General features: G+C 39.5%; 1 protein-coding gene across 1 annotated transcript in view; it reads left to right on the top strand.

Annotated features, from left to right (window-relative positions):
• LOC122772647 (CUB and sushi domain-containing protein 1-like) overlaps nt 1-8,546 on the top strand; it is a 292,253-nt gene extending 283,707 nt beyond the window's left edge. The window contains exons 72-75 of the mRNA XM_044030836.1: nt 1,095-1,182; nt 1,438-1,564; nt 2,834-2,896; nt 6,719-8,546. Coding sequence (XP_043886771.1) covers nt 1,095-1,182; nt 1,438-1,564; nt 2,834-2,896; nt 6,719-6,878 — 438 coding nt within the window. The 3' untranslated portion in view covers nt 6,879-8,546. The remainder of the gene's footprint in view (nt 1-1,094; nt 1,183-1,437; nt 1,565-2,833; nt 2,897-6,718) is intronic.
• The last annotated feature ends 8,548 nt before the right edge of the window (nt 8,547-17,094 follow it).

Genomic DNA, 17,094 nt, shown 5'->3' with positions numbered 1-17,094 from the left:
TTACTACGCTTGATAAAAGTTTTCTTTTGCAGTCTGTGCTGTGTTGGGAGCTGGTCATAAGCTGGTATTGGCAGACTACGCTGTAAAATGGCAACTCAGATTGTCTCTTCCTTACCACCGTCACCTAGCAACAGACACAGTATAAATCACTCCTGGCATAAAAAACAGGTATCACATAAATATTTTAAGTCAAGTTTTAAAGGCCTCTTGGGTTTAAGGTGTACCATTAGCGATTCAATTAAATTAAAGCTTTATTTAAGATTGTATTCCTCTGACATTTGGGTCCGGCCATTTGCTGCCACCTTTTTTTGAAAACCAATTCATCACCAGCTTGGGAGAGCAATAAATCCTGGGATAGGTAGGGGAACATTAAAAGATCCATCTGCAGTCCCATTTGAAAGAGCTCTTGAAATGGAACAGTGAATTGAATCATGGTGTGTGAAGTGTTTGGATAAAAGTTTGAAAATGAACATGTATACTTGCTGTGAAGTGAACTTACTTTGTACTAGGAAGTTTTACTGTTAATCTTAAAGGAATACTTGCATTTAGCTTTGTATTACTAGAATAGGGCTAATATTTTTTAAAAAATTGTGCTTCCCAACCTCAGTTTGCCCTGAGTTGAGAAATGACACTTGGTCCTAGCCTTGGTCCGAGGCTTGAAACTTCAACGCTAAATCTGCACTTTTTAGACCCACTCATTCCCAGAATGTAAACGGTGTCCGCCATCTTTGCTAACAGTTACGCTAACAGGACCAAGTGTCACTGGTGGGCACGTAACAAAGAAAAGAATGAAGATATTTCTCAAGTCAAGCAAAACTGAGGTTGGGAAGCACAATCTTTCAAAAATACTATTCCAGTAATACAAAGCTAAATGCAAATCAATGAAGTATTCCTGACTACTGACTACTGTTAGCTTGATGCTGTCATATTTTCACCCACATTTAACCACTCCTCTCGTCTTCTTTTTGATCCATAAGCCATTTTTTGATACTGTCATTAAAATTCTAAACTGTCATAAACTGTAAATAAGGACAACTTTCCTCAAAACTACAACGAAACATACACTGAGCGCTCATATTCAATGTGTCTTCCAGGTTACTGCAGAATCAGACCAGAAGACGTTTGTTTATCAGGGCCATATTCACAGTAAAGACTTTGGAAAGTTCCATCTAATGAGACAAGGTAGGTCTTTGCATAAATTACCTTTATTGTTTAAACATTTAATGAGCCAATTTAAAGGAATAGCAAAATGTTTTTGTCAGTGTTGTGTAAAAAAATCAATTCATTTTAAAACTAGGTAAACAACCGGAAGCTTAGCTTATGTATACAGAAGGAATGGATGCAAGAATCATTTATTTCATGTCAACAAAAGGGCCTTTTATATGTGCGCTCTCATGCATGTATTGGGATTCTTTTTTCCTACGTCTTTATCCCCAGGCCCCGTTACCATGGCAATGGATCCATCCAACCCCTACACAAACAGCAGCTCTGTGGCAGCAGCCATCTTAGTTCCCTTCTTTGCCCTCATCCTGTCTGGATTTGCCTTCTACCTCTACAAGCACAGGTGAGCTACTGTACAGTATGTCCTCAGTGTAAATCCATCACAGAGAAAACCACCAGAGCAGAATACAACAAAACAGCTTCTCCAGCTTCGTCTGCTGTTAAACACAAAACATGGCAGGTTTGATGCACTCTGTCAAAAGTTAAATATTGTATATCCTATAGTTAAGTAAAAAATGAATGATTTCTAGTAATAACACACAAGCAACATATTGATCAGATGAAAATACCCAACCAATAATGATAGAGATAATTCAGTGCAGATACAGTAATGCCGTACTTTTCCTGAAGTCATAAGACTTGTGTTTTGCTCTGTCTGTCTTTTGGAGATGGTGGAATCTTTTTGACACCACCAAAACATGAACTTTATTGTCAGTTACAATTTGCTAGCGATGTACACAGTGCATATACAGTACTGCGCAAACATCCATTAGATTTATTGTTTTAGAAATGCTATAATGGCCACACAGAATGATTATTTCTCCGTCTCTTTATTGGAACACATCCAGGAAATATGTATGCAGAAAAAAAATAAACTTCTGCTGGTTAAAGTTTGTCTAAAGTTAAAGCTTCTGCAGGTTAAGTATTTAGTGTGACCTACATTTAAAAAACTCATTGACAGCCTTGACAGCCACAGCATTCCAATCCAAATACCAACCATCCCATAATTTGACATACATATATACAACAGACTTTTGCACAGTACTATACTGTAGATATTGAAAAATACAGGATTGTTTTTATATACATATTCATTTACTGGTGACTAGACACGGCCTTGATACTTCTTTATAGCCTCAAAAGCAGTTTGTTTAAACCTTGCTTCACTGATCAGGTGCCTGTTCTAAAGCTAAAGTAAAACAAAACAGAATGTGTGATGTATTTATCTATTTCTCTAAAGATCAACCTTATTGACTGACCGATCTGACATTAATTGTATATGTGAGTATAGAAAGTTAGACAGTATGGATGAACATGTTTTTTCACATTCGTAAACCTAATTTTAACTCCAAAATTCCGAGCACACCTTCAGCGTTTAATCTGATTTACTTGAGAAATTCAAGTTATTTTATTCAGGTCTATGTTGAGGGTAAAATGTCATGTATAAGATTCCTTCCCCTTTCTATGGGGCGTTCTTAGTTCTGCACTTTATCACTTTTAAGTTTTACCTGCAGACGTTATAGAGAAAACACACTTGTTACACAGCGTTCTTGCCAGTTTGCCTCTATGTGATGCACGATGATGTATATTAAAAGCTGCTGGTTGTACACAGGACGTTGTCCGCTGACACAGATGACAATGAGAGACCAAAAGACACCTGGGGGCCCGGCGGCAGGTAAGACTTGTCATCCACCTGGTTTTCAAACAGCAACCAGACCTCTGCCCGCCACCACATCCTCTGTCAAACCTTTCATCTCTTCTTTTTTTGATTTATGGATTTTTTTTTCTCATGCTGTTTAGTAGGGCTGCATAATTCACCAAATTCTGAATGTCTGATTTCCTGATGTTAAACTGAAAGTAGTATAAAACTTTTATTAAACTAAAGTGAATATATGTATAACTTTATGGGAAATGACTTGAAAAGACACCTTTAAAAGTATCTGGGGTGGCATTTCTACTTAGGGAATAGTATAACAAAATAAAATATTGGTTTTGTGCAGCCCTGCTGTGTGAAAACAGCATTAAAAACATAGATGGAATACTTTTTTTTTTTAAATTTGTCTTTGATCTCATTGTCATCTCTCTGTCAGCATGACATCATCAAAAACTATTTGACTTCGCCCTAATCACAGAGACTGACATATATGATTTTGTTTTTGTTATTTTTTATTGTTTTCAAATGTTTGCTATAACCAGGGGACACCAGGTTCCATCTTTGTTTAACATTAGGTGTATGATGGCGGGCTAGTTTTGCTTTTATAGCGTGCTGTAGCTTAGAAAGAGGTGTAGACTAAAAAGTGAGGCGTGTGTGTGTGCTTTGTCTGTACAGTGTCTATAATAATGTCAAAGTAATTATGTGTGCTGTTTTTCATTCTGCCAATAAAGTTAAACTATTGCACCTACAGCCACAAAAAAAGTGCTGCAGTTTGAACTCGTGCCACGCAGCGAGGCCTGTGTGTTGCCGTGTGTGTGTGTGTGTGTGTGTGTGCAGTTTTGTAAGTTGATGGGTTGAGCGTAGGGTAGGCTTAGTGCCTCCCCAGGGTTGGATTTCCACTGTTGTGCATACACACACACACACACACACACACACACAGATAGACAGACACATACACATCCTCTTAATGAGGTCAGAGTCAAACAGTGTTTCAGCTACAGCACTCCTCCCTTCTAATAGTTCCACAGGGTTTGGGAGTAAGTGATTATATCTAACTGGATTATAAAGCCTGATTATCTCAAGGTGTAATCTGCAACATACAGACAAATTACGAGGGGGAGGGAGTGGGCGTCATTTTTTCCCACTACCTTTCCTCTTTTGTCGCTGTAGTGATTTTCGCCAGATTCAGGTTATATATTCCTTTGAACCAAAACGACTGAAAAGCATTTGCAGGATGATGGCAGGTTGCATGTGCGCGGACACACTCACAGAGCAGCAGATGGCAGCTGAACCCACTGGAGCAGACAGTAGTTAGACTCCATGTTCTCATCCCTGCCACGATTTTCATAGCATGCCTTCTTTTTTAACACCAGAAAGCAGCACTTGAGAAGTTTGCACCTTTGATCCCCAAGGGTAAAACTTTACATCACAGCATGTCTAACAAGACAGCTGACGGGACGTGCAGTGCATGGGTGTTTTAAAGGTCCAGTGTGTCACATTTGAAGCAGTCTATCAGCAGAGGGTGATTCAATATTTATAATTGTTTTTTTTCTGAATCAACTAAAAAGGACTGTTGTGTTCCTGTTACCTTAGACTGAACCTTTACTATCATGTTTGTACAGTAGCCTGAAATTCAACCCTGGATGACACTAAAACCTGCACACTGGCGCAACCTTTTCACTTCAGATCAGTTTTTGGACACTGGTAAAATGTAGCCAATATTCAGTTAACTGTTTTGCATTTTTTATCACATGCTATATTGTTTCACATTATTAAAATGCTTTTTTTAACACATATACATACAGCACATGGTGGAGTGGTGGCTAGCACTCTTGACTCGCAGCAAAAAAAAACCTCCTCATTCCAAATGAGAGCCATTTTGCATGGAATTTACACGTTCTCCCCGTGTGTGTGTGTGGGGGGGGTTCTGGGTAGTCCTGGGTTTCCTCCCACTGTGAAAACTGTGAGAAAAGTGGTTAATTTGACATTCTAAATGGCTTGTAGGTGTGAATGCGTGGGACTGGCGACCTGTGCAGGGTGTACTTCTCCTTTCACTCTGTGTCAGCTGGGATTTGCCCCAGCGACCCGCAACCCTCATGTGGAGGATAAAGCAGTAGACAATGAATGGATAGTCCTTCTCTCTTGGTGTCAACTGACATATTAGTCTTGTTGTCTGTGTAGATTCTTGTTTATCCCGGTCATGGGAAGTGAAAGTCTAGCCACCTAACAAATGTAATAGAATATTCACAGGCTGTTTGGCTGTGGGTTAAATCACCAACTCTTGGTAAAAGTGTCTGGATCTGTGGGGTTTGACTCTTTTTTTTCTCCATCAATTGTTGATTACTAGCAGCTCATTGCAGTCGCTCATTGCTATGCTTGGCAAGTGCTGCACACCCGGTGGGTTCAAACATGTTCCTCGGAAATGACTGTCTGTGATTTTATGTTTGAGAGTTTGTGAGAGAGATGCGACAGTCAAACATGTAATCAATGTAATGGAAGACCAAACCATTGATCTAAGAGCTGCACAGAGACGCACGCTACTGTGTTAATGCTCACTAAGCTCAGCAGCACGGGCAACAATTTTACTTGACAGACACAATTAAGAATATCACTCAATGCGGGGTTTAGATTAGAAAGTCAACGGAAGCAAGACGAAATACATGTCGCAGGGATGAGAGGCAGTGCTGTGGAATAGTGAGGACGTGAGACAAGGAGAAGGGAGGCAAAAGACGAGTCTCAATACTTGGGTGTTGAATTGAGTTTAAAAGTAAATGACTAACATCACTCACTTACTTCCTGAACACAATCTTTTTGGAAGAAAAAACAGGATCAGGAATGGATCTGTGAGAAAGAACTGGTTAGGTTGCACACAAAGAGGTGGTGGGATTGAGATGGATTTGGGTCCAGAATGATGCTAAAGATGGACATCTCCAGCAAATGGATGTATATGGATGTGGTGAGAGGAGACGTGCAGGTGGTTGGTGTGATAGAGGCATGAGTTTGCCTCCTCCCACAGTCCACAGACATGCAGATTGGGGATTAGGTTAATTAGACAGTCTAAATTGACTGTGAGAGTGAATGGTTGTTTGTCTGTGTATGCTGGCCCTACAGTGGACCAGCCACATGTCCAGGGCGCTCCCTGCCTTTCACTCTGTGTCAGATGAGATCGGCTCCAGCTCCCCCTGCAACCCTCATGTGGAGAATAAATTGGTTGAAGAAAAAACAAACTAAGGAAAGAAAATAAGCAGTTGCTTTAACGACTTGTTATTAAAGGTTATGGGGCATGGGGCATTGCGGCTCTCAGTTGGGATCGACTTGCAGGCGGTGGGCCTTACCACACTCAATGCCCTCTCGCCGCAGGTTTTCAGGTTGGTATGAGGGATGGTGAGCAGACCTGTGTCCGTGGAGTCCAAGTTCCCTGAATGGAAAATAAGGTTGGAGGAGGTCAAACATGTACTGACAGGCCGGGGGCATGGAGGGATTTTTAAGTGAGGAGTAGAAGGAGGATTTTGTATGTGATGCAGCACTTGACTGGAAGCCAATGGAGATGAATGAGTGTGGGTTTGAAGCGCTGCCAGGGCATTATGCTATACTTAGTATCACGGAAAGATAAGCATGACCTAACCTTGTCAATTTTTTTTTTAATGCGTCTCCCCGGTGACAGTTCATACATATTTTATAATGAAACATCAGCAAATCTTATCTTTGATTTCCTGTGTGATTCACTCGATTGTGTGATTGATTTGCGTTTGTGTTTCAGAGGCGTGATTGGGGTTTTTGAAGATGTTGTGTTTAAGTCAAGATTAAATCAGTAACACAGCGTTTTCTTCCTTCTCTTTCCAGGACACGTCCAAAGGTCCAGTTCAACGGCTATGTCGGCCATGAGAGCTCCAACGGTCAGGCATCGTTTGAAAACCCAATGTATGACACGAACATGAAACCTACTGAGGCTAAGGCAGTTCGCTTCGACACCACACTAAATACAGTCTGCACTGTGGTATAGTCCAGCAAACCTGCCACTTTACAGTGGTTTAGTCCAACCTCCATACTGCAGTGTGCAGTGTGGTTTAACCAAACAAACAAAAAAGACAGAACAAACTCGTGTTTTGGATGTGTCACAGTGAGCAGTCTGTGTTGTAGCATGCTGGTCCCTCGTAGGTCAGCGTAACCTGCACAGTCACGCAGCTCCGCTGTTGCTCTGCTCCTGAACAATGGTATCATACGCCACTCCCAATAGTCTGAAAGCGATAACTAAGTTGGAACCAACCGACGAGGGAGTGGACAGTGACGTCATCAAGTTAAATGAAGTCTGTTGTTCAGGAGGTCAATACTGGGACCAGAATTCTTCTTAAGCACCAAGCAGTGCTGATACAGTGTCACCTGACTGACTGCAAAAACAATGACCCAGCCTTCTTATGGAAAGGGCTTTTTATTGCCTCTCAAATTCCCTCCCTGCAACTTGAATCATGGTTTAGCCCAACCTCACCCCTTAACCCCCTCAATGCTAAATTTGCACAGTGGTATAGGCTTACTAACTCCTCCTGCTGTAGGCCAGACATGGGTTTGACCACTGCAAGGTTCTACCCTCAGGGGAAGCACATAGACTATTCCACCTCACTGCTCCCTCCAGATGTTGAATAGTAATTGGACGATGATTTCTATAATAGGTCAACAAAAGGAAAACATCACTGGTGCTGGACCAAAACCTCCCGCTGGACTTCCATCGAGCTGCACTTGACGGGACTGGACTCTGATTCAGTGACAACTGACAAGAGTCTGTTTTCGTGAAATTGGATATTAATTGTGAATGCTGACGACCAAACGCAGTCAATGCAGGCACAAGTTCATCCAGACCAATTCTTTTACAGAACGTGACCCTCATATAACTAAATTAATACCTGGGGTGGGAAACCAGTGGAATATGACAGATTGAGATAACTATAGCAGGTCAATTTGAAATGTTTTAGCCTACACTTGGAACAGAATGCGTGCGGTTTAATATAGCAGGACAATCACAGAGTATGGTAAGTTGTTTGTTGTTTGTTAAAAAAAAATGATTTTTTTATGGGATCCTGTGATTATCTTTACCCTCTGCCACTTGCTGTAATGCCTTTTTTGACAGTATCTACCTACAGTATTTGGCAACAGTTAGGCTAAAACATACCAAATCCAGCATTTGCTTATAGGTTTTTATGAAAGTTTTGGACTCTCTTATCTAATTATTCTTTAGAGATATTAGACACTTAAATTTAGTCAAGTGCTCGATACACACTATAGCAGCAGGCAGACACTGCTGAACCAGAAAACCAGACATTCGAGTTGCCAGGCTGGCGCACACAATGGACTGGTTTTCGAGTGGCCTGTCTAACACAATCAAAGAGTCCGACAGCTGATTCTTGGTCTTGGCCAGGATTCTGTGCGGAAGCTTGGAGGCAAAAGGCTGTCAAGATCTTCAACTGCTGCAAACAGCTGTGACCACATCCAGGAAATGATTTGTTTTCATGTAACTCTGGTCGGGATCATCAGTCAGTCAAATAATGACTGGCGTTCTTTTCTATCACACACTCTCCTGGCCACAAAATCAGACGCAGATGAGCGCATAGAATGGTTGATGGACAAACACAGACAAATGGACAGACACCTTTGTCAGTGTTGCTGAAAAAAAAAAAAAGAGACAAGGACAGGTTGCTATGGAAACAGAGGCAAGTAGTTGTCTCCAGTTGTCTCTTCTGGCATTTTTCTTCAGTGAAGATATTGATGAACAGACTCTATGTTCAAAAGCCCAGTGGCCCCATGGGACTTCCCAAACTATTGCTGCTGGGGACCCCAAAATATAAACTTTATATAAACTCTTAAACTGCACAAATTTTGCACTAGTGTGTTTTTCTGACTGGGTTATGGAAAAAAAAAGATAATAATTTTGGGGTTTGAAAAATGAGTCATTTAAAAAAAAAAAGTGAATTTTATTCAAAAGATTCTATCTTTAAAAAAAGAGTATAAAAATGTCTAAATACAGGGTTGCAGAGTGTTTGTATATACACATTTATATTTCAGACTCCCTGTTAGCAGAAGGCGTGACCACATGCTATATCACTGTTTAATTTTGTTGCCATGACAACATATTAGTCTACCAGAAAGCTGAGATCAGTTTACCTGTAGCCCTCTGAATTTATCACATTACAAAAGCTAATGGCAACACACTCCTGGCATTATTTGGAGCAGTGGCTGTTTCTGAAAGCTCATACTGAACACTGGTGGAAATGAGGAAATATTCAGAAAGATTCCCTCCCATAATAATATGCAGTATGATCCCACTGAAACACTCGTACCACACTGCTAGTTTTATTTACCGGGATTATACACCGTCGTGTTCTTAGATACTTGATTCCTCTATGGTGAAAATATTGAAAAATATCTTCTAATTCTCCTTGTGATGGCAGGCATTATGAGCTTTGTAGAAACCACATGCCACTGTTTCTCTCTTTTAAAGGGACGTGTTTGTTCTCAAATTGCCATTCCTCATCTTTCAACACATTTTTTCCATATCGATGCACACGATTGTATGTCAACAGGCCCTTTTTGAAGAGCACACGGCACATGTGTGATCTGTTTCATGTGATCTGTCATTTAAGACAACATGCACAATTAATGTTGACGACACTCATCGCCCCCCCCCCCACTAAAGCCTCTCTTTAGAAATACCTCCTGTGCAGAGAGTATGTTACATCGTGTTTATCAATGCTGAATATCACTCCAAAAAATACACAAGCTTAGCGAGCGTGACCTCTCTTTTCGCTCATTTCCTGGCGTTTGGATTCAAAACGCTGTGCTAGCGCACATGAATCTGCACAACGTGAAATAATTCACTGTAGTTTCAAAAATTGCTTGCCAAGCTTGTCATTTCTTGCAGTGTTTTTTCTTGCTCCTTTTTTTTTATAAATATGAAAGATGCTGCACTTGGTTTAGATCACAGATGTAACTGCTTTCAGTGTGTGTGTGTGTGTGTGTGTATGTGTGTGTGTGTATGTGTGTGTCTATGTCTTCAGGCCCATTTCCTGTTTGTTTCTGACTCCACGCATAGCATCACGGTGTTGACACTTCAGGCGTTGGCTGTCATCCTGCATGGTTTCTATTATCCTGCTGAATTTTCCTTTAATCTTTTTCAAATTCACTCATTCAACACGTCCGTCATACGTGTCTCACACAAATAATAAATCACACCATTATTTGTGTATTTACACATGGTGAGTAGAATGTACGATGTCAGACAATAAAAACATAAAACTGATATATTTTTGTCATCAAACACATCATATATTCCAGGTAAAGGCTCCTTTCAGACCAGAGAGTCCATTTCCTCAACAATTAATGTATTTGAAGTAAGCAAGACTAAAGTAACGAGTATATTGTTGCGTCTATTTAAATTTTAATTGAAAACAAATCCACCCCAGACCATGATCCTGCAAATGAGGTGCCCCGAAACAATGGCGATTATGTTTTAGAATGAGTCGAGGACGATGTTGTTGTTATTCTTAGACCGCATTGTCACTGTGTCATTCATCCTCTGCCTCAGGGTCGAGGACAGACAGACAGACAGACAGACACAAACACAAACAGAAGTGTGCGACACAGACCGTTAACACACCCAGATGTGCACTGGTGGCTAAAAGACTGGCGGTACTTAAAGAGAGTGACAAGACAGAAGAGCCGCATTCAAAATCTCTTCACAGGAATAAACAAGACATCTGTAAACAAGAGTCGAGCGTCGGCGCACAAAGTTTGTGCGCTTGCTCTCTCTTTATTGCCGGCGTGCACCCAGTGCCTCTATTTTAATTGATTTAATTATTTCAGTTGAGATTTCCTGGAGTTTAAAGTGCATAATGGAGCCTGAAAATTAGAGGCTGCAAGGTTCTCAGAAGCATAATAAAAGGTCTCATTTTTAACAATTAATGACACGGATCTGATCTCCGAGTGTGATCAAAGTGAGAACATTTAGACTTTTATGGCGTATAAAGATCAAAGTTTAGGTTTCGGATCATGTGTTTGGACAGAAACGCAGCCAGATGTGAGCAAATATTTGGGCAGATCCTTAAAAGTTATGGCATAGACACCATATATCTTAAGCTTTGAACAGAATACTAATACTATTCTGTTTTTATGGCTGCCAGCACATGTACAGTCACACACGGAGGATGTGGTTTCATTATCTCTGTTGTGTACATTTTAATTTAACTTATTTTTAATATTCTGTGTCTAGTCAGTACTTTGCCAGTTTACTTGTGCAAAGTGTCTCCATATCGGTGACAATATTATCTACAGTTTAATTCCCTTAACTCTGTTTTGACTCTTACAGAACCAACTCGGCATGCATAATGGATGCTGAGTCATGGTGAAGGGGCAAATGAATAAAGATAATTAGTAAGGATATGACCTTACAATGACAGTTCTTCTCATTTAATCCAACAGTGTGCCGCAGCTTACTTTATAAGTCATAAGTCTTTGTAGAAATTGTACGACATGAGACACTTCCCAGAGAGCCACACAGTGGTGCAGTGGTCAGCACTGTCACCACATGTCACCCCTTTCTTCTGTGTGTTTTCTCTGGGTTCTCAAGCTTCCTTCCACGCTCCAAAGACGAGTAGATAGGGCTTTAGTTGACTGTGGCCTTCAGATTAGGGTTGGGGTTAGATAATAAATGAAAACTCCCTTCTTATTGCAATGAAATAGATCTTTAACATAGCATTTCTGCACATTTCTGTTGGAAAATGTGTGGAACACATCTGTGTGACAACAGATTCAGTAAGAATAAGACTGCAGTCTGTGGCTACTGGAATTTAGAGCCGTTTTTTGAAGTTTCTACATTTGACCTCAGCATTTTTCAATTAAAAAACAACATCTGCCTGCAAATCTTAAAAAAACCTACCCACTAAATTTTTAAATGTCAAGGTTGTTTCTACTTCCATAGCGGAGTTTTTTTTCCACAGTTTGGGAAGAATACGTCACATTTCTCCTTCACTTAAAGTGATGTTTTCAGCAAAGTCCAAAATGAAACAAAGACTTTGTGAGTTTAAAAACAGAAAGGGTAGCCGAAACTGTAAATGTCAAATATTGCCTTTTTCACGCTGTCACGTGGCGGAAACACGTTTCAAGATTGCACGGATGACTGGAGTAGAAAAGTCCAGGTTCAGTCTTGTGTGGACAGGAACCAAATAACACAAATGTATATTATGAGATGGAAATCCCACATTTCTGTTTGTGTCTCTGAGTCTGGACTATAATTAGATGATCCTTGTCCTCCTTTCATATATCTGGTCTCAGTAGGTTTCACTACTTAGCCTAATGTAATAAAAAATATCCATTACTGCAGTTCAAGATTGTACCTTTTTCCTAATGGTTTGGAAAAGACAAACTTTTCATGCTGTAAGTTATTAGAATTAGTACTTTGAGGGAAAATCTACAACCTGGTGAGTTCTTCACTTATCGCCGCAAAATTTATAACGTCAGCACTTTTGCATTTGTAGATTTGGACACCGCACACATATAAATACTGCATAACTATTAGCTACAATAACAGGATGCATTCTCAGCAACATACTGTAATGATGTGCATTATTAAATGGTCTCTTGTTGCTCGTGAATGTGCAGTGGAAAAATATAGTTTCATTTTTTTGTTGTCTCCAGTGATACCGAGATACATTTGAAATGGCAGGACCCTAGCGGGAAGTTGTCATCATCATTCACGTTGTTGTTTTGACCATCACAACCCTCATCCTCATTATCATCATCACCCTCACCGTCATCATCATCATCATCATCATCATGTGCTGCTGAACTTGAAGTAGGTGCAAAAGAAAAACAATTTTGTACAGAAATCTATTTTTTATGGAGAATTTGTAAAAAAAAAAAGAAAGAAAGAAAACAAAAGAAAGAAATAATAAAGCATACTGTAATTTTTATCATTAATGATGTAGGTACAGCAAAATCTTGTTCAATGAAGTCAATGTTGTTACTGTTACACGACATGTTAACATCTATGGCTCGAGTATCAAAAGTGTCATATTGTCTCTACGGTCTGTTATGGCTGCTTTTACACAGGGACGGAAATGTTTGTGAGAGCTGAATTCAAGACTTTGCGCTCAAGAAACATCTGTGGGGTCACACTTCCAAAATGAAATATTTATTCACAGTTTTAACACTTCTCAGTTTCTATCATTTTTATTTTTCAATCAGCATCGACTTAAGAATTACACATCTGCAATCCCCATTGAAATTTTTTTGGAATTAATTTTCGATACAAAAACCGAACAGATGTTTAGCATCATAATATTATGAACACTGACGTTTTTGGGTGAAAAATGGCACCGCCTTTTTTTCACAGTCAGCATTCCTGTGTAACGGCAGCCCCCGCGAGACTGATCCCAACATCTGTATCTAGGAGAAAGATGATTTCCACAGGCCCAAAAGAATTTGGAAGACATGATCCCTTTAGTGACCTGGAAGTCCTTGCTAGGACATTGTGGGTTCCGATTGGAAAATAGAGTAAATTCGGTGGCAGCGTTGGCAAATTGGCGACCATTTCAGAGGTTTCTATGTTGATTGGTAAACCAGTACTGGTGAATTAAAGCATAGGAAATGTGGGAAAACTTTTTCTGGAGAGATAAACAACATGGGGTGTTATAAAAAAAAAGTTTTAACAACACACAGTGTATGTGAATGCAGCTTCACAGCCTGCAGTTAAAGAGACTCGGTTATCTATCAACTATTTTGAAGATATTTGAGAATAAAGTTTTTGATACAATAATTCCTCCTTGTACCAATGTTTTTGTTGACTGATGCACTATTTCTTAAACCCATCTTATTTAATCAGCCATTAACATAAAGTGATTATTCATGCTATTATTTACACTATTTGTATTTAATTTTTCCTTATGTAACGTGAGCAAACACAGACTATAAACAGATGCCCTATACTTATACTAACCAACACGCTATCAGCATTGCTGGATCATATACTTTTGTTGTTATTTACAAAAGGAGAGGCTAATGCTAGAGCTAACCAACAGTCAGGACCGGGACACAACTTCCTCCCACAGTTTCTGGCCCGCCCAATTTCTGGCACACATACACTGACGGTACGCCATTTTTAACACAACGTTGGGATGCTCAGTGCGTTCACATGCATGTTAAAAGTCGTTGGACTAAGACAATAATTCGGCTTTCTTAATGTCACGTTAGTCTGACTAAAATCAAGCTAATCTTCGTCGGACTACCATGATGGATAGTGCAATTCATAGTCTGATTACTCCTGCATGTATACGCTTAGTCAGACTGGAGTCGGACTCCTAATATTTGTGTCGACTTGCATGTTTGCACTGATTTTGTATGTGATTTGCATCATGTTCAGTGTGAATGCACCGCACCATATGACGATCCTGAGTTTCCAGCCGAAGCCTCTGGGTGGAGTTTGCGTCTTTTCCTCAAAACGTTCCGGCTTCTCTGAACGGTGCAGATGAATTCAGGTGAGTTTGTTACTGTTCACATTCATCGTCCCTCATGGAAAACAGTCTGCTGACAGGACACCAGCATCTCATGTTGATAGGGGTAGTTTTTATTTACACGGGATGAAAAGTTGTTTACATTCCTCCATCGGGAAATGAGAAGCTGACCACAGAGACAATATTAAGAGTCTCATGCGATTTTTTTGATATCTTTTACATCCATATATTCTCCCATGGTTCCAAAACAGCTGATTACGACTAAAGCTGGTTGTAATTTTAATGATGGTGATGACGTAAGGCCCTTTAGTTACACACACAGTGTAATCCCCATTTTTTGGGAGTTTAACAATGTTGAGCTATACAGTCTGAACGAGTTTGTATGTTGATGTAGTTCCTAATTTTTACCAGCAGGGTACGTATTAGTCACACACAAGCGCTACTCACGGTCATAGTTCCTTTGTTTTTTTCCCGGCTTGGCAGTTTTTATCCGGCACCGACACCGATGAGAATGAACGCGCTACGGCAAGAGAGAGAGAGAGAGAGCAAGTTAATGTTAATTAGATGAAGAGTGGATACAACTGTATTTTCTTTGGAGTTATTGATTCTGAAAGGTATCCGCATGTGTAAGGGACTTCGCCGTGTTATCCTGTTTTTGTCGAGAGAAAACTCCGGTGAGTAGTAACCATTAGTGCATAGCATAGCATGCTAGCGGCTGCCGACCACGGCTAATTACTCACTCATTTTATGGATATATCATTATTGTGTGCCGTTATGCTTCTGAGAAAATGTTTAAAACCAACCGGAGGTATACAAGTGTTGAATTTAATGTGTTTAATGTTGTATTTCTGTGGGGACAATTGTCTGTGCTAAACGAACTAGTGCTATGTGTTAGCAATTGGGATATTGCTATACAAAGTGTTACTAATACAGTATATGACCTGTGCTATTGTTATATGCTAGCTAATGCTACAACGCTAAACGAGTTAGTTTTGTTAGCCAAAACACATTCAGTTGTGTGCATTTGGGTTATAGAGACAGTAATTCAATTAATCATTCTCAAACATGATTGATATGTGATTTAATTCATAATTTGGGTGCACTATACGCTGATAAAAGTTAAGAACATTTACAAATATTTCATATACATACCATTTGTTTATTTATTATTTATTTATAGCGGTATATGATACATTGTTAAGGTGAATAGTTAATTGGTTTAAGATTAAGAAAAGGCAGGATAAATGCTGTATAGATTCTGATCGTGAGCCCAGACCCGAGGAACATGAAGCGGAACACCTGCTTACATGCGTGGAGTGTGTGACATCTGAAACAGCTTCATTGAGCATCTGGAGAAAGCACATCTATCACATCATACAGATAAGAAACAAAATCACACTACCGGGGTAGATGAACAATTATACAACCATACATTTAAGGACTAGTATACACACACACACACTGATTTAGGATGAACTGTGGACACTGACTTATCTTACCTGTCGTTTTTTCTATTTTATTTGCACTTTGAACAGTGTTACTTCTTTATTCATATTGTAAATTTGTTTATTTTTTGTTGTCTACAACTGAGGTGGTTTATTGGTAAATTCTAGATTGATAACTGGTTTTTGATATAGAGAAATATAAATTCAGTCATAGCTGTAGCAATTTCATTTGTTGCAATCGAAGAGTGGCTTCCTGCCAATAAAGAATCTTTCTGGTACTCTTTTTTTCTGTTGTCCATGTCATATACATCCTCCATGAGCAAAACTATATCTTCTGATTTCGCCTAAATTGAAAGTACATGACATTCACCACAGCACATGTACAATAGATGGTGTTACATATGATATGTACATCATTTTGAAAAACTCACTTGTTGCATTAATCCCTGTGTTGAGTCAGTATTTCTCTGCAAACCCCAATCATAAAACCTGGGTGACGGAGGAGGTTAAAGTAGCTATTAATAAGATAAAAGCCGATTCTTCAGTAGGGACAAAGACGGCTTGAACAAAGCTGAAATCATCAAAAACAGAGTACATGAAGATGTAAGGAGAGAGTCGAAGGACAGATGTCCTGTAGGAACACTAAAGGTCTTTAGAAAGGTTTGAAAGTAATTACTGCCTAAGGGACCAATAACAGTCTCCCTGTTCAGCAATAAATGTACATGAGCTAGTTATTTGCCAGGTTTGATGAATTGGATTATTCCGCTTATGAGCGTATTCTCTCATCTCTTTAAACAGAACAGTCCTGAGGACTGTAGTCCAGTTTTTAACGTGGATGAGGTCAAGAGGTGTTCAGTTGGTGTTCATCCACACACTCTGAAAATCTGTGCGAACCAGTTTTCCTCAGTCTTGTATTCAGTTTTTTCAATATCTATTTGTCAAAAATCCCAAGAATGTGGACATTTTGTTCCTATACCTAAAAAAAAATAAGAACATAAATGTGAGCTACTCCATACTAATCTTAGACCTGAGGGTGAGGGATTGACATGCTGCATAACATCTACAACCACCAGATTTGATCAGATTATGCTTGTTTTTATTTGTCTCGTGCTTTGAATACTATCCATTCATTAGTTTTACATTGCAAGACACAACTTTGATTTGTTTGAGATCTTTTCTGTCATCATCACTTTGTCAGACTTGACAGCAAACAGTCGGACTCCGTTTTAACCACAGGAGCTTTTTTATCTCATTTGTTATTCACACTTTATACAGCTGA

This window comes from Solea senegalensis, linkage group LG7 (genome assembly GCF_019176455.1).
Source record: "Solea senegalensis isolate Sse05_10M linkage group LG7, IFAPA_SoseM_1, whole genome shotgun sequence".
NCBI classification, from domain to species: Eukaryota; Metazoa; Chordata; class Actinopteri; order Pleuronectiformes; family Soleidae; genus Solea; species Solea senegalensis.
The sequence above is the reverse complement of the archived record's forward strand: the minus strand, read 5'-3'. Positions and strand labels throughout refer to the sequence as shown.